Here is a 20,354-nt window from a genome sequence, read left to right on the forward strand (position 1 = left end):
TCACACAAGCGACACCTACAACGTACTGACATGAGGAAAGTTTCCAACTGATTTCTCATACACAAACACCAGTTGACCGGCGCTACCTGGTGAAATGTTGTTGTGATGCCTAGTGTAAGGAGGAGAAATGTGTACCATCACGTTTCCGACTTTGATCCAATAACTGTTAGCAGAATATGGAATCGGTGGGTTCAGGAGGGTAATACGGAACGCCGTGCTGGATCCCAACGGCCTCGTATCACTAGCAGTCGAGATGACAAGCATCTTATCCGCATGGCTGTAACGGATAGTGCAGCCACGTCTCGATCCCTGAGTCAACAGATGGGGATGTTTGCAAGACAACAACCATCTGCACGAACAGTTAGACGACGTTTGCAGCAGCATGGACTATCAGCTCGGAGACCGTGGCTGCGGTTACCCTTGACGCTGCATCACAGACAGGAGCGCCGGCGATGGTGTACTCAACGACCAACCTGGGTGCGCGAATGGCAAAACGTCATTTTTTCGGATGAATCCAGGTTCTGTTTACAGCATCATGATGGTCGCATCTGTGTTTGGCGACAACGCGGTGAACGCCCATTTGAAGCGTGTATTCGTCATCTCTATACTGGCGTATCACCCAGCGTGATGGTATGGGGTGCCATTGGTTACACGTCTCGGTCGCCTCTTGTTCGCATTGACGGCACTTCGAACAGTGGACGTTACATTTCAGATGTGTTACGACCCGTGGCACTGCCTTTCATTAGATCCCCGCGAAACCCTACATTTCAGCAGGATAATGCACGACCGCATGTTGCAGGTCCTGTACGGGCCTTTCTGGATACAGAAAATGTTCGACTGCTGCCCTGGCCAGCACATTCTCCAGATCTCTAACCATTTGAAAACGTCTGGTCAATGGTGCCGAGCAACTGGCTCGTCACAATACGCCAGTCACCCCTCTTGATGAACTGTGGTATCGTGTTGAAGCTGCATGGGCAGCTGTACCTGTACATGCTATCCAATCTCTGTCTGACTCAATGGCCAGGTGTATCAAGGCCGTCATTACGGCCAGAGGTGGTTCTTCTGGGTACTGATTTGTCACGATCTATACACCCAAATTGCGTGAAAATGTAATCACGTGTCAGTTGTAGTATAATATATTTGTCCAATGTATACCCGTTTATCATCTGCATTTCTTCTTGGTGTAGCAGTTTTAATGGCCAGTAGTGTACATTTCTGCAGCTGCTCTTTCGATTACTGAAAATTCTGTATCTGACAGAGATGAGACGTTAAATACGCAAGTCAGATTTCTGATGAAATTTCAGTTTCTGATGAGCTAGAATAATATTGTAATACGGCAGTAATATCTTAGTTTTTGTGATATCTGTAGACATTTATTTAGGGTCGTCGAAAGAGTGACAGCAGCACTCAGGTCGCTAGCCGACAGCCTGTCCGCTTCGAGTGTTAGCACTCGTACAAGCCATGCCCAAGCGCGGTGGACTCCAGCGATTATTAGCGAAAAAAACTGGCTGTTTGCAGACCTCTAGCAACCCTGACTAGAAAAAGGGACAGGGTGATAGGACATGCTTTACAACGTCGAATAACTTTCATTGTACTGTAGGAAGCTGTAGAGTGTGAAGTTTATACTGCAAAACAGAAACTGAAATATAACCAAAAATAGCTTACTTATCGTGTAAGTGGCACTCAGATGAAGAGATGAAGAAGTTGGACACAAGAAGAATTCGTGGCGACCAACTGAAGAAAACTGAAAAAAGAAACACTTGCTCTATCACAGCATTAAGCTGAAAAACACATTTTAAATACAAACTTATAAATACAACGCAAGCTTATAATAGCTTCATAATTGTCTTCTTTTCTGATCTGTAGTCTGTTTGTGTTTATGACGCAAGAGAAAATGCAGCCATCAAAAATAGTTTAATGGTAATCTGAGAGTGAGGTTATGAGAAAAAATTCTACAATAAGGTAACATTACTTCCAGGAATTTTATTTTACTTCATATGTCATCTGCGTTTCGTGTAATAATGTTTTTCGCATGATCAATGGAAGAACTAGACATGGGACGTAGCAAATATACAAATATATTACGCGTAAAATTTCAAACAATTATTTTATTTCCAGGAGTGGAATTGGCCAGTATCAAACACCGTTCATCTGTCAACTTTTTGGGCTTCTTTTCTTACTGCCTTGGTGTAATTGCCATGGCTTTGGTAGCTTGGTTTGTCAGAAACTGGGTGTATTTTACACTGATTGCCGCTGTACCATGTTTCATTCCACTATTGCTTCAAAAGTAAGTACATCATATATCCAAACAGTTGAGTGTACATATAGTGAATAACAAAAAACACACCTTGAGATACTGTTTCACTGAATGTTCACCAGAAAAGTACAAATGAAAAATTGGTTTCAGTAATAAATTGTTTCCAGATAGATTTGTTGTTATGAATGAGGTAGAATTTATTCTGAAAACTGTACCTTATCTTCTAGTTACCGTAAAAAATATACTTAGTCGTTTAACAACCAAATATTTTGTTTTGTTTCAGTTTTAGATAATCGAGAAATAAATGTCCACAGGGACCACAGTAATTTTCATCTTTCGTAACATTCTGATCTTATTTAAAAGTCTGTTCAAGTTAGCTATTGATACATCACTATGTTTTCGTAGGTATCAAACCAATAGAGTCCATACTCTTGATTTCAGAATCTGGAATGTAATAGCACATAATTCTCAATATATACGTTCAAATAAAACGTTAATATCTGGCTGTATTTTAGATAAAGAGGTCTGTAATTACTTGGCATTTCAGAAGGAGAGCGATCTCTGTATAAAAGCAAAATAATTGTTTTATTGCTGTTGGCACATTTCCTGATTACTAGCTGCTACAAAGTTATACTGCCATCTCCAGATCTTTAAGTGTTTTAAATACGTTACAGGTTTTGTGATTGTCATACGTAATTTAGAGTAAACGTTAACTCAGTTTTACATATCATCGGATACGTGAATTATAAAGCCCCTACTTGTGGCACAGTGCCATCTGGCCGTTGAAAACATGGACGTAAACTGTGAAAATAAAAATATTACTTAAATATAAGCGCTAAAAACGTTTAAGGAGACTCCGTCGTCTTAGGCTACAGTAACGTATACCTCACAGAAAAGACACTCCCGTGTAACACTAAGTATAATGAAATAAAAGCCGTAGTTGCATCAGCAAGACACAGAGGTGTCAAATACATCAGATAGACCACATGCACTGCTGTCAGATGTGTGCATGGTGATAACCGGCTCGGCACTGCTGGAAAGTTGTCAAAAGAACTGCGCAACACTACAGTGTACTAACAGGTGGCAGCAGTCTTACGCAATAACATACAATGTGGAACAACGTCAAGCTATATGCAAAGTAAATCAATCTATTTTCACCAACTGTAAGTTCACAACATTGTTCCAAAATTATAGAGTATGCATTAATTTACTTCCGATCGTACTGATAGAAAAACGTTTATTGAAAATAAAATAAGTGTATACGTGTATATTGCTATCGTAGTATTTTAACTTCAAATTGTACTATCCTTTTATGATGCCACAGCTTTTCGACCGTAACGAAAATGTAAATTATGTGTTTACCATAATGGCATTTCCATTGAGTCTTATTATGTAGAAACTTGTGACAAAGTGCATACAGTGTGTAGAAAAGAGTAATTTCTGCATCACTGAAGTATCGTTCGATAAAGAGTAACATGAACAGGGTAACCAGGGAACCCACTGCACCTCTTCAGTCTAAGTTTCTAGGCTGAATTAATAAAGACCAGAAATAAGTTAAGATGGTGGTTTTACTGCTTCAGGTTCCTACATAGTCTCTCCTCGTGTGAATACAACCCACAGAACGTCTATCCAACCATGTGAAACTCCTTCTCTGGAATACTGTACAAGTCTAGCATCACGTTGGTTTGAATGTCGATCATGACATCAAAGGCTGGGCCGTTCGTGTGACTTTCCGTACATATTTCATGTTGTGGTAGATTATTACTGATGATACCAAGACTAGTCACCGGTGATATTTCTCTTTCAGAAAAGAACTGTCGACGTTTTGCATTTAAATTAAGTCTTGGCAAGAGTCCACGGCACGCTTTTTTTGTTCTGGTGTCAAGGAGTGCTGGACAAACGATTCAGACATGTTGCTCCATCGCGATTTGGGACACAACAACTCTGACACTACTGCCGCACACCCACTACTTACCATTGTCTCCTCAGAACTGACTGGTCGAATGCACATCTGTTGTTTGCAGTTGTTAGATCAAGCAGCCCATGTGTGCCGACGTGGCTTGTACGCCAGGAATAAATTTAGTCACAGAACTTTTATGGCGAACGGTGCTTCTGTTCGATAAACCACTCTTGGTCTGTATGTTTACAATTGCTGGCATCTTCTCGTCTGTCAGAGATGTATCTAGCTATACGATTATGTTTCCAGAATGATGTTGTTGTTGTTGTTGTTGTTGTCTTCAGTCCTGAGACTGGTTTGATGTAGCTCTCCATGCTACTCTATCCTGTGCAAGCTTCTTCATCCCCCAGTACTTACTGCAACCTACATCCTTCTGAATCTGCTAGTGTATTCATCTCTTGGTCTCCCTCTACGATTTTTACCCTCCACGCTGCCCTCAAATGCTAAATTTGTGATCCCTTGATGCCTCAGAACATCTCCTACCAACCGGTCCCTTCTTCTTGTGAAGTTGTACCACAAACTCCTCTTCTCCCCAATTCTATTCAATGCCTCCTCATTAGTTACGTGATCTACCCATCTAATCTTCAGCATTCTTCTGTAGCACCACATTTCGAAAGCTTTTATTCTCTTTTTGTCCAAACTATTTATCGTCCATGTTTCACTTCCATACATCGCTACACTTCATACAAATACGTTCAGAAACGACTTCCTGACACTTAAATCTATACTCGATGTTAACAAATTTCTCTTCTTCAGAAACGCTTTCCTTCCCATTGCCAGTCTACATTTTATATCCTTTCTACTTCGACCATCATAAGTTATTTTGCTCCCTAAATAGCAAAACTCCTTTACTACTTTAAGTGTCTCATTTCCTAATCAAAATCCCTCAGCATCACCCGATTTAATTCGACTACATTCCATTATCCTCGTTTTGCTTTTATTGATGTTCATCTTATATCCTCCTTTCAAGACACTGTCCATTCCGTTCAACTGCTCTTCCAAGTCCTTTGCTGTCTCTGACAGAATTACAATGTGATCGGCGAACCTCAACGTTTTTATTTCTTCTCCATGGACTTTAATACCAACTCCGAATTTTTCTTTCGTTTCCTTTACTGCTTGCTCAATATGCAGATTGAATAACATCGGGGACAGGCTACAACCCTGTCTCACTCCCTTCCCAACCGCTGCTTCCCTTTCATGCCCCTCGACTCTTATAACTGCCATCTGGTTTCTGTACAAATTGTAAATAGCCTTTCGCTCCCTGTATTTTACCCCTGCCACCTTTAGAATTTGAGAGTATTCCAGTCAACATTGTCAAAAGCTTTCTCTAAGTCTACAAATGTAGGTTTGCCTTTCCTTAATCTATTTTCTAAGATAAGTCTTAGGGTCAGTATTGCCTCACGTGTTCCAACATTTCTGCGAAATCGAAACTGATCTTCGCCGAGGTCGGCTTCTACCAGTTTTTCCATTCGTCTGTAAAGAATTCACGTTAGTATTTTGCAGCTGTGACTTATTAAACTGATAGTTCGGTAATTTTCACAACTGTCAAAACCTGCTTTCTTTGGGATTGGAATTATTATATTCTTCTTGAAGTTTGAGGGTATTTTACCTGTCTCATACATCTTGCTCACCAGATGGTAGAGTTTTGTCAGGACTGGCTCTCCCAAGGCCGTCAGTAGTTCCAATGGAATGTTGTCTACTCCCGGGGCCTTGTTTCGACTCAGGTCTTTCAGTGCTCTGTCAAACTCTTCACGCAGTATCGTATCTCCCATTTCATCTACATCATTTCATCTTTATCTACATCCTTTTCCATTTCCATAATATTGTCCTCAAGTACATCGCCCTCTATATACTCCTTCCACCTTTCTGCTTTCCCTTCTTTGCTTAGAACTGGGATTCCATCTCAGCTCTTGATATTCGTACAAGTGGTCCTCTTTGCTCCAAAGGTCTCTTTAATTTTCCTGTAAGCAGCATCTATCTTAACCCTAGTGAGATAAGCCTCTACATCCTTACATTTGTCCTCTAGCCATCCCTGCTTAGCCATTTTGCAATTCCTGTCGATCTCATTTTTGAGACGTTTGTATTTCTTTTTACCTGCTTCATTTACTGCATTTTTATATTTTCTCCTTTCATCAATTAAATTCAATTTTTCTTCTGTCACCTAAGGATTTCTACTAGCCCTCGTCTTTTTACCTACCTAATCCTCTGCTGCCTTCACTACTTCATCCCTCAGAGCTACCCATTATTCTTCTACTGTATTTCTTTCCCCCATTCCTGTCAATTGTTCCCTTATGCTCTCCCTGAAACTCTGTACAACCTCTGGTTTAGTCAGTTTATCCAGGTCCCATATCCTTAAATTCCCACCTTTTTGCAGATTCTTCAGTTTTAATCTACAGTTCATAACCAATAGATTGTGATCAGAGTCCACATCTGCCCCTGGAAATGTCTTACAATTTAAAACCTGGCTCCTAAATCTCTGTCTTACCATTATATAATCTATCTGATACCTTCTAGTATCTCCAGGATTCTTCCACGTGTACAAACTTCTTTTATGATTCTTGAACCATGTGTTAGCTATGATTAAGTTATGCTCTGTGGAAAATTCTACCAGACGGCTTCCTCTTTCATTTCTCTCCCCCAATCCATATTCACCCACTATATTTCCTTCTCTCCCTTTTCCTACTCTCGAATTCCAGTCACCCAAAACTATTACATTTTCGTCTCCCTTCACTACCTGAACAATTGCTTTTATATCATCATACATTTCATCAATTTCTTCATCATCTGCAGAGCTAGTTGGCATATAAACTTGTACTACTGTAGTAGGCATGGGCTTCGTGTCTATCTTGGCCACAATAATCCGCTCACTATGCTGTCGGTAGTAGTTTACCCGCACTCCTATTTTTTTATTCATTATTAAACCTACTTCTGCATTATCCAGAATAATACGATTATTTTATTAAAACGACGTAAAGCGTTATTAGGGGTAAAAATTTAACTTAAAGAACTATATCCAGTATTTGTCACTGACTGCCTCTCATAATAACGCATATCCGACCAATCGTTTCCGGCAAATGTTACCTTCGTTCGACGTCCCGAATCCTAATGTGACCTTAATGTTAACATTTTCTTCTGCAACACATATTTGTTATTGCTAGCTGCTACATTCATATCTTACCGAACTTCAATTTTATTTTATTTCTTCGTAACAAAAACGTATAATATGTAGCCTAAATGTGCAACCACGTTAACACAGACCCTGAGAGGCATGTGAGTAATCCAGATTTTACCATGTATATTTCTCATCATACTCACGATGTACCTAATACCAAACACTACGGACAGTAAGCATAAGCATTGACACTAATTAGTGTTTTTAAGACACTTAAAGGAACACAGATTCCTGCTCCGCCTGCTTCTACATCAGTATCTACATCTACGTGGGAATTCCAAATGACTGTGTGACAAGGCTTTCCCGAATGACCTCGCACAAAATATCGTTGCGACTGGGTTGAATTGCAAGTCTTTCATTACGTCTTTCGTCATTATTTATGGGTAGGTTGTTGCCAGCTATTACAAAATTAAAGGTAAGGTGACAACATTAAGATTGTAAGCAGAATTTCACTGTTAAATGCAGATGAGAAAGCAGGTAGGCGAAAACAATGTGTTGATTGCTTTTAGGAGAGGGAAGAACTATCTGACGGTGTGCCAGAAGAAGAAGTGGCAGTCGACGTGAACTACATAGGCGATACAATAAAATAATCAATGTTTAATAGTAGAGCTTTGGAAAACTTGCGATCGAATGAGACAGGAGGCACAGATAATACTCCTTCGGAGTTTCTAACGTCGTTGGCGGATCGGGGAATCAAACGACTATTGAAATTTGACTGTAGAGTCTACGAGACTGGAGGCATACCATTACACCATCACAAAACTCATATCTAAATAATCCCGAAGACAGCAAAGGCAGATATTTGCAATAACTATCCCACAATGAACAGCTCACACATCCAAGTTGCTGACAGGAATAACACACAGACAACAGGAAAAGAAAATTGAATATCTGTTTGACGATGTGACGATTAACATCGCTTCAGCAAAGCTCAAGGCATCAGAGAAGCAATTCTGACATCGCAGTTGATATAGGAGGCAAGAAAAATCAAGAAAACTTCATACGATTCAGAGTGAGATTTTCACTCTGAAGCGGAGTGTGCGCCGATGTGAAACTTCCTGGGAGATTAAAACCGTGTGCCGAACCGAGACTCGAACTCGGTACCTTTGCTTTTCGTGGGCAAGTGTTCTGCCAACTGAACTACCCAAGCACGATTCACGACCCATCCTCACAGTAGAGCACTTGTCCGCGAAAGGCAAAGGTCCCGAGTTCGAGTCTCAGTCCGGCACACAGTTTTAATCTGCCAAGAAGTTTCATATCGGCGCACATTCCACTGAATAGTGAAAATCTCATTCTGGAAACGACCCCCAGGCTGTGGCTAAGCCATGTCTCCGTAATATCCTTTCATCCAGGTGTGATAGTTCTGCAGGTTCGGAGTAGAGTTTCTGTCAAGCTTGGAAGGTAGGAGATGAGATACTGGCAGAACTGAAGCTGTGAGGACGCGTCGTGAGTCGTGCTTGGGTAGCTCAGTTGGTAGAGCACTTGCTCGCGGAAGGCAAAGGTCCCGAGTTCGAGTCTCGGTCCGGCACAGAGTTTTAATCTGCCAGGAAGGTTCATAGGATTTGTCGACCTACAAAAACGTGTTCGACAATGTAAAATAGCGCAAAATGTTCGCAATTCTTACGGAAGTAAATATAAGCTATAGCAAAAGACGTGTAATATACAGTATGTACAAGAAATAAAGAGAAAAATACGAATATAAGACCAAGAACAAAAGGGTAGGATCAGAAGCTGTATCAGACAGGGATGCAGCCTTTGATCTCTACTGTGCAATCCGTTCATCGGAAAAGCTATGACGAAAATAAGACGAGGGTGGAGGAACGTGATGAAAATTCAGAGTGAAGAGATATGATCGATCAGATTTGATGATGACATTGCTGCCTTCAGTGCAAGTGATTGCAGGACTTGTTCGCTAGAATGTATAGTTTAATTAGCTCATATCCCTACGGACTGACGTTAAACCAAAGAAGGATGAAAGCTGTGAGGAATAGTAACATTAAGATTAACAATAAACTTAACACTGAAATGGACACAGCACTGAACGTATCGAATAGTTACCGTAGAGGAAGGCAACTATACGTGATTTACAAGTAATGTTAAGAAACGTAGGAAGATATATTTGCTTAGGTATGCAAACTCTATCTGCTTCAGCATAAAAATATTCAGTGCTGAGGACGATGAAACTTTTGCAGTTTCTTCAGTTTTAATCTACAGTTCATAACCAATTGATTGTGGTCAGAGTCCACATCTGCTCCCTGGAAACGTCTTGCAGTTTAAAACCTGGTTCCTAAATCCATGTCTTACCATTACATAATCTATCGGAAACCTGTCAGTATCTCCAGGCTTCTTCCATGTATACAACCTTCTTTTATGATTCTTGAACCAAGGGTTAGCTATGATTAAGTTGTGGTCTGTGCAAAATTCTACCAGGTGGCTTCCTCTTTCATTTCTTACCCCCAATCCATATTCACCTACTACGTTTCCTTCTCTTCCTACTGTCGAATTCCAGTCACCCATGACTATTAAATTTTCGTATCCCTTCACTTTCTTTTATCCCATCATGCATTTCTTCAATTTCTTCGTCATCTGCAGAGCTAGTTTGCATATAGACTTGTACTACTGTCGTAAGCATGGGCTTCGTTTCTATCTTGACCACAATAATGCGTTCCCTACGTTGTTTGTAGTAGCTTACCCGAACTCCTATTTTTGTATTCATTATTAAACCTACTCCTGCATCACCCCTATTTGATTTTGTATCTATAACCCTGTATTCACCTGACCAAAAGCCTTGTTCCTCCTGCCACGGGCCGGCCGAAGTGGCCGTGCAGTTAAAGACGCTGCAGTCTGGAACCGCAAGACCGCTACGGTCGCAGGTTCGAATCCTGCCTCGGGCATGGATGTTTGTGATGTCCTTAGGTTAGTTAGGTTTAACTAGTTCTAAGTTCTAGGGGACTAATGACCTCAGCAGTTGAGTCCCATAGTGCTCAGAGCCATTTGAACCATTGAACCTCCTGCCACCGAACTCCACTAATTCCCACTATATCTAACTTTAACCTACCCATTTCCCTTTTTAAATTTTCTAACCTACCTGCCCGATTAAGGGATCTGACATTCCACGCTCCGATCCGTAGGACGCCAGTTTTCTTTCTCCTGATAACGACGTCCTCTTGAGTAGTCCCCGCCCGGAGATCCGACTAGGGGACTATTTAACCTCCGGAATACTTTACCCACGAGGACGCCATCATCATTTATCCATACAGTAAAGCTGCATGCCCTTGGGAAAAATTACGGCTGTAGTTTCCCCTTGCTTTCAGCCGTTCACAGTACCAGCGCAGCAAGGCCGTGACATAAGGAACGCATTTGACACCGTCCCGCATTGTCGATTAGTGAAAAATAATTACCGACTATCGGACCAGATTTGCGACTGGATTCAAGAGTTCCTTGCAGATAGAACTGAACAAGTCAGCCTTAACTAAATAAAATGGACAAATGTAAAGTTTATTTCCGGAATACCTCAAGCAAATTTGATAGGACCGTTAATGTTTACATCTAAATTATTTACATAACAAAGTCTAGTAGAAAGCGCCGGAAGCTTTTTGAGACTTCCGAGATGACTCAGTTGTCTATAAGAAAATAGCAACTGCACAAGACAAGATCGATTTGCAGAACGACCTGTGCTGGACTGATGAATGGTGGAGGCTCTGGCAGTTGACACAGAACGTAAATGAATGCAACATACAGCACATACATAGGAAAGGAAATCTACTACTGCATTACTACACTATTGATGACAAATTGCTGGAAACAGCATCTGCCGCAAGATATCTAGGAGCAGTTATTCAGAATGCCCTTAAGTAGAATGACCACATAGAGCTAATAATAGGGAAAGCAGATGCCAGACTGAGATTCATGGGAAGAACCTTAAGGACATACAGCTCATCCACGAATGCAGAGGCACACAAGGCGCTTTTTCAACCGATTCTTGAGTATTGTTCATCTATCTGGGATCCTTCCGAGGAAGAACTGACAAAACAGATACAGAAGATCCAACTAAGAGCGGCGCTTTTCGTCGGAGCAAGAACGTTACCGAGCTTCTCAACAAACTCCAGCGGCAGACGTTATAAGAAAGGCGTTGTGCACCTTGGAGGGGTTTATTATTGCAGTTTCGCGAGAGTACTTTCCGATAAGATTCAGACTACATATTACTTCCTTCCACATACATTTTGTCCCACTATCACGACGAGAAAATTCGAGTAATCAAAGTTAATACAGAGCCGTACCAACAATCATTCCTCTCACACACCAGCCACGAGTGGAACAGAGAAGGCGGCATCAGTTACTTATACCACAAGCACTCTACGCCACACACCTTTAGGTGGCTTGCAGAGTATTATGTACACTTGTACTAATTTGTACTAGCCAATAAGAAAAGACCTTTGTAAGCATATGCTCAATCGTTGCGCCCCACTGTTAAATTATTTACATTGATCAGTGATAGCTGTTTCTACATTTCCTTAAACATTCGGTGTGGAGGCACGTGCCCGAGGTGTCGGTGTCCCACGAATCTTTCTGTTCCCCTCTCCACTTTCAAAGATGTTATCCTAACAACCCTCGTTTTCCGGCGAAATTTGACTGCGTGCTATTTCTCTCTACAAATGCAGCTCTTCCAAGACTCTGCCATTAAGAATTAAGCGGCATGCATCCCACGGCCACACAGCTCGTGAAAGACAGACTCTGTTGTCCAGAGCGTTCTGGAGGTATGAGCTGCACTGTCTGACTTCAGACGCTCGACGAAAGTGTGGGTTTCTGCCTAAGTCTCGTTCCACGGAAAACAGCCCAGCCTAACATTATAACTTCATGGCAGATTTGTGCCCCCTCCAGCGTTCTCGTTCTCCGTGGAGCCCAGCCTGCTTTCACAGTGGCTTCTCATTTAGCAACGCTTGCAGTTAAACTCACGAATGCACATTTCATTAACCAGTGGAGATTAATTTAGTCTGATTTGATATGATTCTTTCTTAAGGTATTTTACGTAAATTATGGGACAATTTGGAGAAAATGGTAGCGTAACAATTAAGTATTGACCTAAAGTTCCTGCAATATTTTCCAGTTACTTTCTTATTCTGAAAGTTGCATATTGGTAGATGCAATAGTTTACTTCCATAACATTTCACTCATGTGATCGTACCTGTCATTCTCACCCCACTTAGATGTTAATAAAACTTCAGAGTTTTACGTTTACCTTATGATAGGACGCGTTTCAGCATTAATATACGCTACCGCAGTATATCTCTACTGAAGGGGGCTCTTCGGATTCCTGGTGAAGATATATACAGAGTGTTACAAAAAGGTACGGCCAAACTTTCAGGAAACATTCCTCACACACAAAGAAAGAAAATATGCCATGTGGACATGTGACCGGAAACGCTTACTCTCCATGTTAGAGCTCATTTTATTATTTCTCTTCAAATCACATTAGCCATGGAATGGAAACACACAGCAACAGAACGTACCAGCGTGACTTCAAACACTTTGTTAAAGGAAATGTTCAAAATGTCCTCCGTTAGGATACATGCATCCACCCTCCGTCGCATGGAATCCCTGATGCGCTGACGCAGCCCTGGAGAATGGCGTATTGTATCACAGCCGTCCACAATGGTACCGGGGTTGCGTAGACAAGAGCTTTCAAATGCCCCCATAAATGAAAGTCAAGAGGGTTGAGGTCAGGAGAGCGTGGAGGCCATGGAATTGGTCCGCCACTACCAATCCATCGGTCACCGAATCTGTTGTTGAGAAGCGTACGAACACTTCGACTGAAATGTGCAGGAGCTCCATCGTGCATGAAGCACATGTTGTGTCGTACTTGTAAAGGCACATGTTCTAGCAGCACAGGTAGAGTATCCCGTATGAAATCATGATAACGTGCTCCATTGAGCGTAGGTGGAAAAACATGGGGCCCGACATCAGCAACTATGCCTGCACAAACGTTCACAGAAAATCTGTGTTGATGACGTGCTTGCACAACTGCGTGCGGATTCTCGTCAGCCCACACGTGTTGATTGTGAAAATTTACAATTTGATCACGTTGGAATGAAGCTTCATCTGTAAAGATAACATTTGCACTGAAATGAGGATTGACTCATTGTCGGATGAATCATTCACAGAAGTGTACCCGTGGAGACCAATCAGCTGCTGATAGTGCCTGCACACGCTGTACATGGTACGGAAACAACTGGTTCTCCCGTAGCACTCTCCATACAGTGACGTGGTCAACGTTACCTTGTACAGCAGCAACTTCTCTGACGCTGACATTAGGGTTATCGTCAACTGCACGAATAATTGCCTCGTCCATTGTAGGTGTCCTCGTCGTTCTAGGTCTTCCCCAGTCGAGAGTCATAGGCTGGAATGTTCCGTGTTCCCTAAGACGCCGATCAATTGCTTCGAACCTCGGGACACCTTCGTTCTGAAACTCTCTCTCGATACAGACGTACCGCGCCACGGCTATTGCCCCGTGCTAATCCATACATCAAATGGGCATCTGCCAACTCCGCATTTGTAAACACTGCACTGACTGCAAAACCACGTTCGTGATGAACACTAATCTGTTGATGCTACATACTGATGTGCTTAATGCTAGTACTGTTGAGCAATGAGTTGCATGTCAACACAAGCACCGAAGTCAACACTACCTGCCTTCAATTGGGCCAACTGGCGGTGAAATCAGGAAGTACAGTACATATTGACGAATCTAAAATGAACTCTAACATGGAAATTAAGCGTTTCCGGACACATGTCTACATAACATCTTTTCTTTATTTGTGTGGGAGGAATGTTTCCTGAACGTTTGGACGTACCTTTTTGTAACACCCTGTATATCATCAATCATGGCGTAGACTTTCTGGCCATGAGGCTTTGAACCAATAATGTGGTATAGTCTCCTAGCTTACGCGTGGTATCTCGTTTAGTGAGTGTTTGTTACGTTTGTAGTAGGTTGTGTGTCGGATAAGCACCTTAAACACGCCAGCTTATTTTTTCGAGTTTGTCAGTCACAGAATATTTGGGCCACCAAATTGATATTTGGCATCTCAGAATTTGCTTTCGAACCTACCATTTCAAGTATGACTCGCAACAACAGAAACAGCGGGCCGTTTTGGCCGAGCGGTTCTAGGTGCTTCGGCCTGGAACCGCGTGACCGCTACGGTCGCAGGTTCGAATCCTGCCTCGGGCATGGATGTGTGTGATGTCCTTAGGTTAGTTAGGTTTAAGTAGTTCTAAGTTCTAGGGGACTGATGACCTCAGATGATAAGTCCCTTGGTGCTCAGAGCCATTTGAACCATTTGAACAACAGAAACCCAGCGGTACTCTTCCCTGTGCCCGGTACAGTCTTTATACACTGAAGCGCCAATCGTACAGGGATGCGTATGCAAATAGATAGATACGTAAACAGGCAGAATACGGAGCTGCTGTTGGCAACGCCTGTACCAGACAACAAGTGCTTGGCACAGTTGTTAGATCGGTTACTGCTGCTACAGAGGCAGTGAGTTTCAACGTGGTGCTATAGTCGGCGTACGAGCGATGGGGCACAACATCTCACAGGTAGCGAGAAAATGGAGATTTTCCCCTACGACCATTTCACAGGTGTATCGCGAATATCAGGAATTCCGTGAAACACCAAATCTCCGGACATCGCTGCTGCCGGGAAAAGACCCTGCAAGAACAGGACCAATGACGAGTGAAGAGAATCGTTCATCATGACAGAAGTGCAACCCTTCCGCAGATGCTGCAGATTTCAACACTGGTCCATCAGCACGTGTGAGCGTGCGAACCATTCAACGAAACATCATCGATATGGGCTTCCAGAGCCGAAGGTCCACTCACGTACCCTTGATGACTGCGCGACACAAAACTGTACACCCCGCCTGGGCCCGTCAACACCGACACTGGACTGTTGATGACTGGAAACATGTTGCCTGATCGAACGAGTCTCCTTTCAAATTGTATCCAGCTCCAGACATGAACATTATTGAGCATATCTGGGATGCCTTGCAACGTCCTGTTCAGTAGAGATCTCTTGCCCCTCGCACTCTTACGGGTTTATGGAGAGCCCTGCAGGATTCATGGTGTCCGTTTCCTCCAGCACTACTTCAGAGATTAGTCGAGTCCATGTCACGTTGTACTGCGGCACTTACGCGAGCTCGCGGGGGCCCTACACGATATTAGGCAGATGTACCAGTTCCTTTGGCTCTTCGGTGTATGTCACAGAAGTACACTTGACTCGCTACCTTAATAATTTTAAGAGAAATTCTACGTCATGTTCTACGAACATTCGCGAAAATGTATCCCCACGACATAATTGCTAGGCTGTGATTTATAAATAATTGTGTTTTCCGCTTTACTTGACTATTTTTCTCCTCATTTATCAGTGTCATATTATTTTTACTTTTAAACGTTTGTGTTATCCCACTTCTCGATGTCGTTCCACTTCTCGAATCAATACTGCTTGCAGGAACTACGTCTAAAGTAGGGTTTTTAATGGCAGGTAAAAATGTAATAGTACGTAGGAAATGTTCTACTGAATTTGATGTAGGGAACCTGGAGTGGGAGAAGCCAGCTTAAGGAGATATGGAAGTAAACTTGTCTATCACTTGATCTAGCATTTCTGTTTTCCAGCTTACTTATAACTAACATGTGTACAAGTTTACACGTACTGTGCTATCTACTTACATGTACGTTCTTTACTTCTTGCAAGAAAACATGAAGGACGAGCCTGATTACCAGGAAGTCATGAAGCAGGTTTTGTTTACTTTACTTGTCCTTAAGGTTGCTCCGTTGTATCGTATTTCCATTGCCCCATGACAGAACGTGCTATGAATCAACGGCAGACCTATTCATTACTCAGTGTTATTCAAAGACTTATAGTGCAATACGATGGAGTAGTAACGGCACAGTATTTCCTGGTCGCTGGATAGGAAGGGGGGATCCTATTCCATGGCCTGCGAGGTCACCTGATATTAACCCCCTTGATCATTTCCTATAGGTATATCTGAAGTTATTTGTGTGTGAGACGCCAGTGGATATGGAGTTGAAATTAGTTGTGGGTAATGTAGCTGGTTCTGATATGATTCGAAACGCACCAGGGATATTAGTCAGGGTGGGTCAGAATCTTGTTCGCCGATGTCACGCTTGCATTGAGGTTGATGGCCGTTAGTTTCAGCATTTTTTAAGATACGGTACAAATTTTACTTTCATTGTGACAGCGGTGGTATTTGCTGTCATGTAATGTAAATAAAAGAATTCACAGTAATGTGATTTTATTCCTATTGTCTCCTTAAGATGGCTTCTCCAACCCCAGATACCGTACCTCAAATTGTTCAGTGGAGCATCCTCTATGTCCTGTTAAATTTTTCCGCGCTGTTACAGAAACACCCTATATACTAATAAGCCAAAGGTACATATATATGTTTTGATAGTTCATATCTTTGGAACAAACTGGAGTAGCGTTGCAGTTTTGCGCGGTAGGGCGTCCATTAATTTTTAGACATAGTTGTGTGGAGGTAACAGTGATTGATTTACTTATAATCAATTATTCATAATGACAGCCACAATCGCATTATTTATTTTTCCGCCAACCTGTTTCAACCCGCGATATAATCATCTTCAGGGCAATTTACACACTTGCCCTGAAGAAGACCCCATCGCGGGTTGAAACCGGTTGGCGACAAAATAAATAATGCGATTGTGACTGTCATTTTGAATAATTGATTATAGGTAGTTGTTATAACCAGGAATAACACAATAACCTCTTCAGTCTGGTTTATCAAATCACGAATCACTTTTTAACAATTATGTTAGCCAAGCGTCTACCCAGGCTCACACTCAGAAGTAATGCATAATTAAAGTTTGGTTATACCAATGTCCAAATGTGCATGGTGGGGTGCACATCCCGTAATTATTCCCAAGTCCAGTGAAGTTCAGTCTCTCCAAGTGAAGTTGCTAGATTTCCGCCGAGCAGCCAGGTAACCTCGAGTGGTGCGGCGAGTCATCCGCAAGCAGCTGGAACACGACGTACTGCACTTCCCGATGAGAACTGTCGTTTGGATTTTTTTTTTTCCTTTATTGAGTTTCGATTCCCCCTAAAGGGGGCGGGCTGGCAGCAGCTTATTACGCCGCTCTTCACCCTACAAAATTTGATGTAAAAAGGTGAAGATAATAAAAAAATAATAACAGTTGGCGATAAAATCGGTGTCTTAAAGGTAAAATGGCAGAAAATTCCGGAGCTTAAAACATAAAACACAGGGTGGATGATGCTAATAAAATACACAGGAAGCAGACAGACAATTAAAAAACACGGCGCAAGAGATATATAAAGCACACCCAGCGACAGCATGATTTCTGTTCGCAACACTGTGGAAAGACGCACAACACTGAACACTCACTTAAACACTGCACGAAAAAATTGACACAAATATTACATACCACACCCGATAGCAGGTGGGGGGAAACTGGTCAGATGACGGGAAAAATTGGGGGGGGGGGGGGGGGGGAAGGAGAGGAGAAGTGAAGGGGGAGGGGGCAAAGGAGCCAATGGAAGATGAGGATACATAAGAGGGGGGGGGGGGTGCTGAGCAGACGTGCCAGGGAGTGGTGAAGGCAGAGGAGGGGAGGACAAAAGGACTCGGGGGAGGGGAGAGAAAGGAGATAGGGAGAGGGTAGGCGGGGAGAAAACAGAGGATGGAAGGGGGAAAGGAAGAGGGAGCCCAGGGAAAGGACGGAGGAAAGGAGGTGGGTGAGGATCATAGTTGATAGGAAGGATAAATGGAGGGAGAGAGGGCATCATCTGGGAGGGGGAGTTGATGGAAGCCACCCTACGAAAGGAGATGTAGGGTGTAGAGATGGAGGGAAGGGGGGACACAACGGGGAAGACGTGGCAGGGGGGGGGGATGGGAGAGGAGAGGAGCAACCAGGGGGTGAGGGGATTCAAGATGGCGGGAGGTGTAGAGGATGCAGATATGTTCGAGGAATAGGAGCAGATGGGGGAAAGGAATGAGATCATAGAGGATATGCGTGGGGGACGGGAGGTGTACACGGAAGGCGAGGCGGAGTGCATGACGCTCAAGGTTTTGGAGGGACTTATAGAATTTGGGGGGGGGGGGGCAGATATCCAGGCAGGACTGGCATAACTGAGGATGGGACGGATTAAGGATTTGTAGGTGTGGAGGATGGTAGAAGGGTGCAACCACCATGTCTGGCCAGAGAGGAGTTTGAGGAGTTGGAGGCGGTTGTGAGCTTTGGATTGGATGGAGCGGAGATGAGGGATCCAGGTGAGGTGACGGTCAATGGTGAGGCCAAGGTAGGTGAGGGTGGGGGTGAGGCGGACAGGACGGGCGCAGACAGTAAGGGAGAAATCCAGGAGCCGGTAGGAGCGAGTGGTACGACCTACGATGATGGCCTGGGTCTTGGAAGGGTTGAGTTTCAGGAGCCACTGGTTACACCATGCAGCAAAAAGGTCAAGGTGATTCTGGAAAAGGCGTTGGGACCGGTGGAGGGTAGGAGTGAGGGGGAGGAATGTGGTGTCATCAGCATATTGCAAGAGGTGTACTGGAGGGGGGGGGGGGGGGGTTGCGGCATATCTGCCGTGTACAGGAGGTAGAGGAGAGGGGAGAGGACAGAGCCCTGGGGCACACCTGCAGAGGGGTAGAAGGTGTGGGAATTGGCATTATGGATGGTAACATAGGAGGGGCGGTGGGAGAGGAAGGAGGCCACCAGACGGATTGTCGTTTGCGGCGGCGGCCGGGTTTATATAAAGCTTGCTAGTTAATGGAGCCGTCGGCTGGGCTCGCTGTTTTCCAAGGAAAACCAATAGCAATGTTTCCTGGCGTAGCCAATTGCTGTGTGCTGACTAACGCGCGCGCGCGAAGGCGGCCAGCGATGGTAGCTGCGAGTCGCCCAGAGAAGTGCGGCCAGCGATGTATTTCTCGGCCACGTAAGGGAGCGTGCATGTGAAGACGGCCAGCGAAGGAAGCAGCGGGCCGCCCAGAGAAGTGCGGCCAGCGATGTATTTGGCGGCCGCGTACTGGAGCGCGTTGTTCGGTGTTTGTTAGAAGTGGTGTATACCACACACCTTCCCCCGTGGGGAAGCGTGGAAACATTGGCTGCGAATGAACGCCACGTCCATGGCGTCCGCCTCCTCCGAAACCTCGGCGTCGGCAGTGAGACTGGGCACAGGAGCATACGGCCGAAAACGCCCTGGCCAGGGGCGAAGGTTATAGCGTGCGGACCGCGGCAGCAGAGGAGGCAGTGCAGGAGGAACCAGTGGCATGTCTTCATCGGCATCCAGAGAGACCTGGGGGTGGCGATCGGGGGAGACCTCGGAGTCCCCGGCTGGCTGTGGGTGGGTCTGGTCCACATCCGGGGAAAGAAGCTCTGGCTGGGAGGCGTCATCCGTGAGCCGACCGGGGGCCAACTGCGAGGACCACCCTGGCGTCTCCTCCTCTGGTTGGCGTGGGGAATCAGGGGAAGCAGGGGACGGGAGGAGAATATGCCAAGGGGGGGGGGGAGGAGAAAAACGATTGGGAAGGCAGGCGAGGGCGAAGCTGATTGGCATGTCGAAGAACCTCCCGGTCGGGAAGTTGAACCCAGAAGACTTTCCTGCCCCTGCCCTGGATGATATTGGCCGGAATCCAGGATGATTGTCGGCCGAATCCCTTTGCCCACACCAAAGTGCCTGGGCGGAAACGAGAAGCAGACAGCGACGGAGCCAACCGAGGTGTCAGCAGAAGCATATTAAAGAGGGTCCGGGGCTGCCGTCCATGAAGAAGTTCCGCCGGGGTTTATCTCCGATGGGCGTGGACCTGTAACTGCTGAAGAGAAAAGTAAGAGATACGTCGGGGGAGTGATCCTGGAGGTATTTCTTCATCTGCGTTTTGAAGGTGCGGACCATCCTCTCTGCCTCGCCATCAGATTGAGGATGG

The 20,354-nt window shown here is 44.2% G+C and overlaps 1 protein-coding gene across 1 annotated transcript in view; it reads left to right on the forward strand.

Annotated features, from left to right (window-relative positions):
• The window catches only part of LOC124607262 (solute carrier family 22 member 7-like), a 134,297-nt gene that overhangs the window by 62,608 nt on the left and 51,335 nt on the right, over positions 1-20,354 (forward strand). Inside the window, exon 5 of the mRNA XM_047139536.1 lies at positions 2,119-2,287. Within this exon, the coding sequence (XP_046995492.1) occupies positions 2,119-2,287 (169 nt within the window). The remainder of the gene's footprint in view (positions 1-2,118; positions 2,288-20,354) is intronic.

Source organism: Schistocerca americana, chromosome 3 (assembly GCF_021461395.2).
Source record: "Schistocerca americana isolate TAMUIC-IGC-003095 chromosome 3, iqSchAmer2.1, whole genome shotgun sequence".
Lineage (NCBI taxonomy): Eukaryota > Metazoa > Arthropoda > Insecta > Orthoptera > Acrididae > Schistocerca > Schistocerca americana.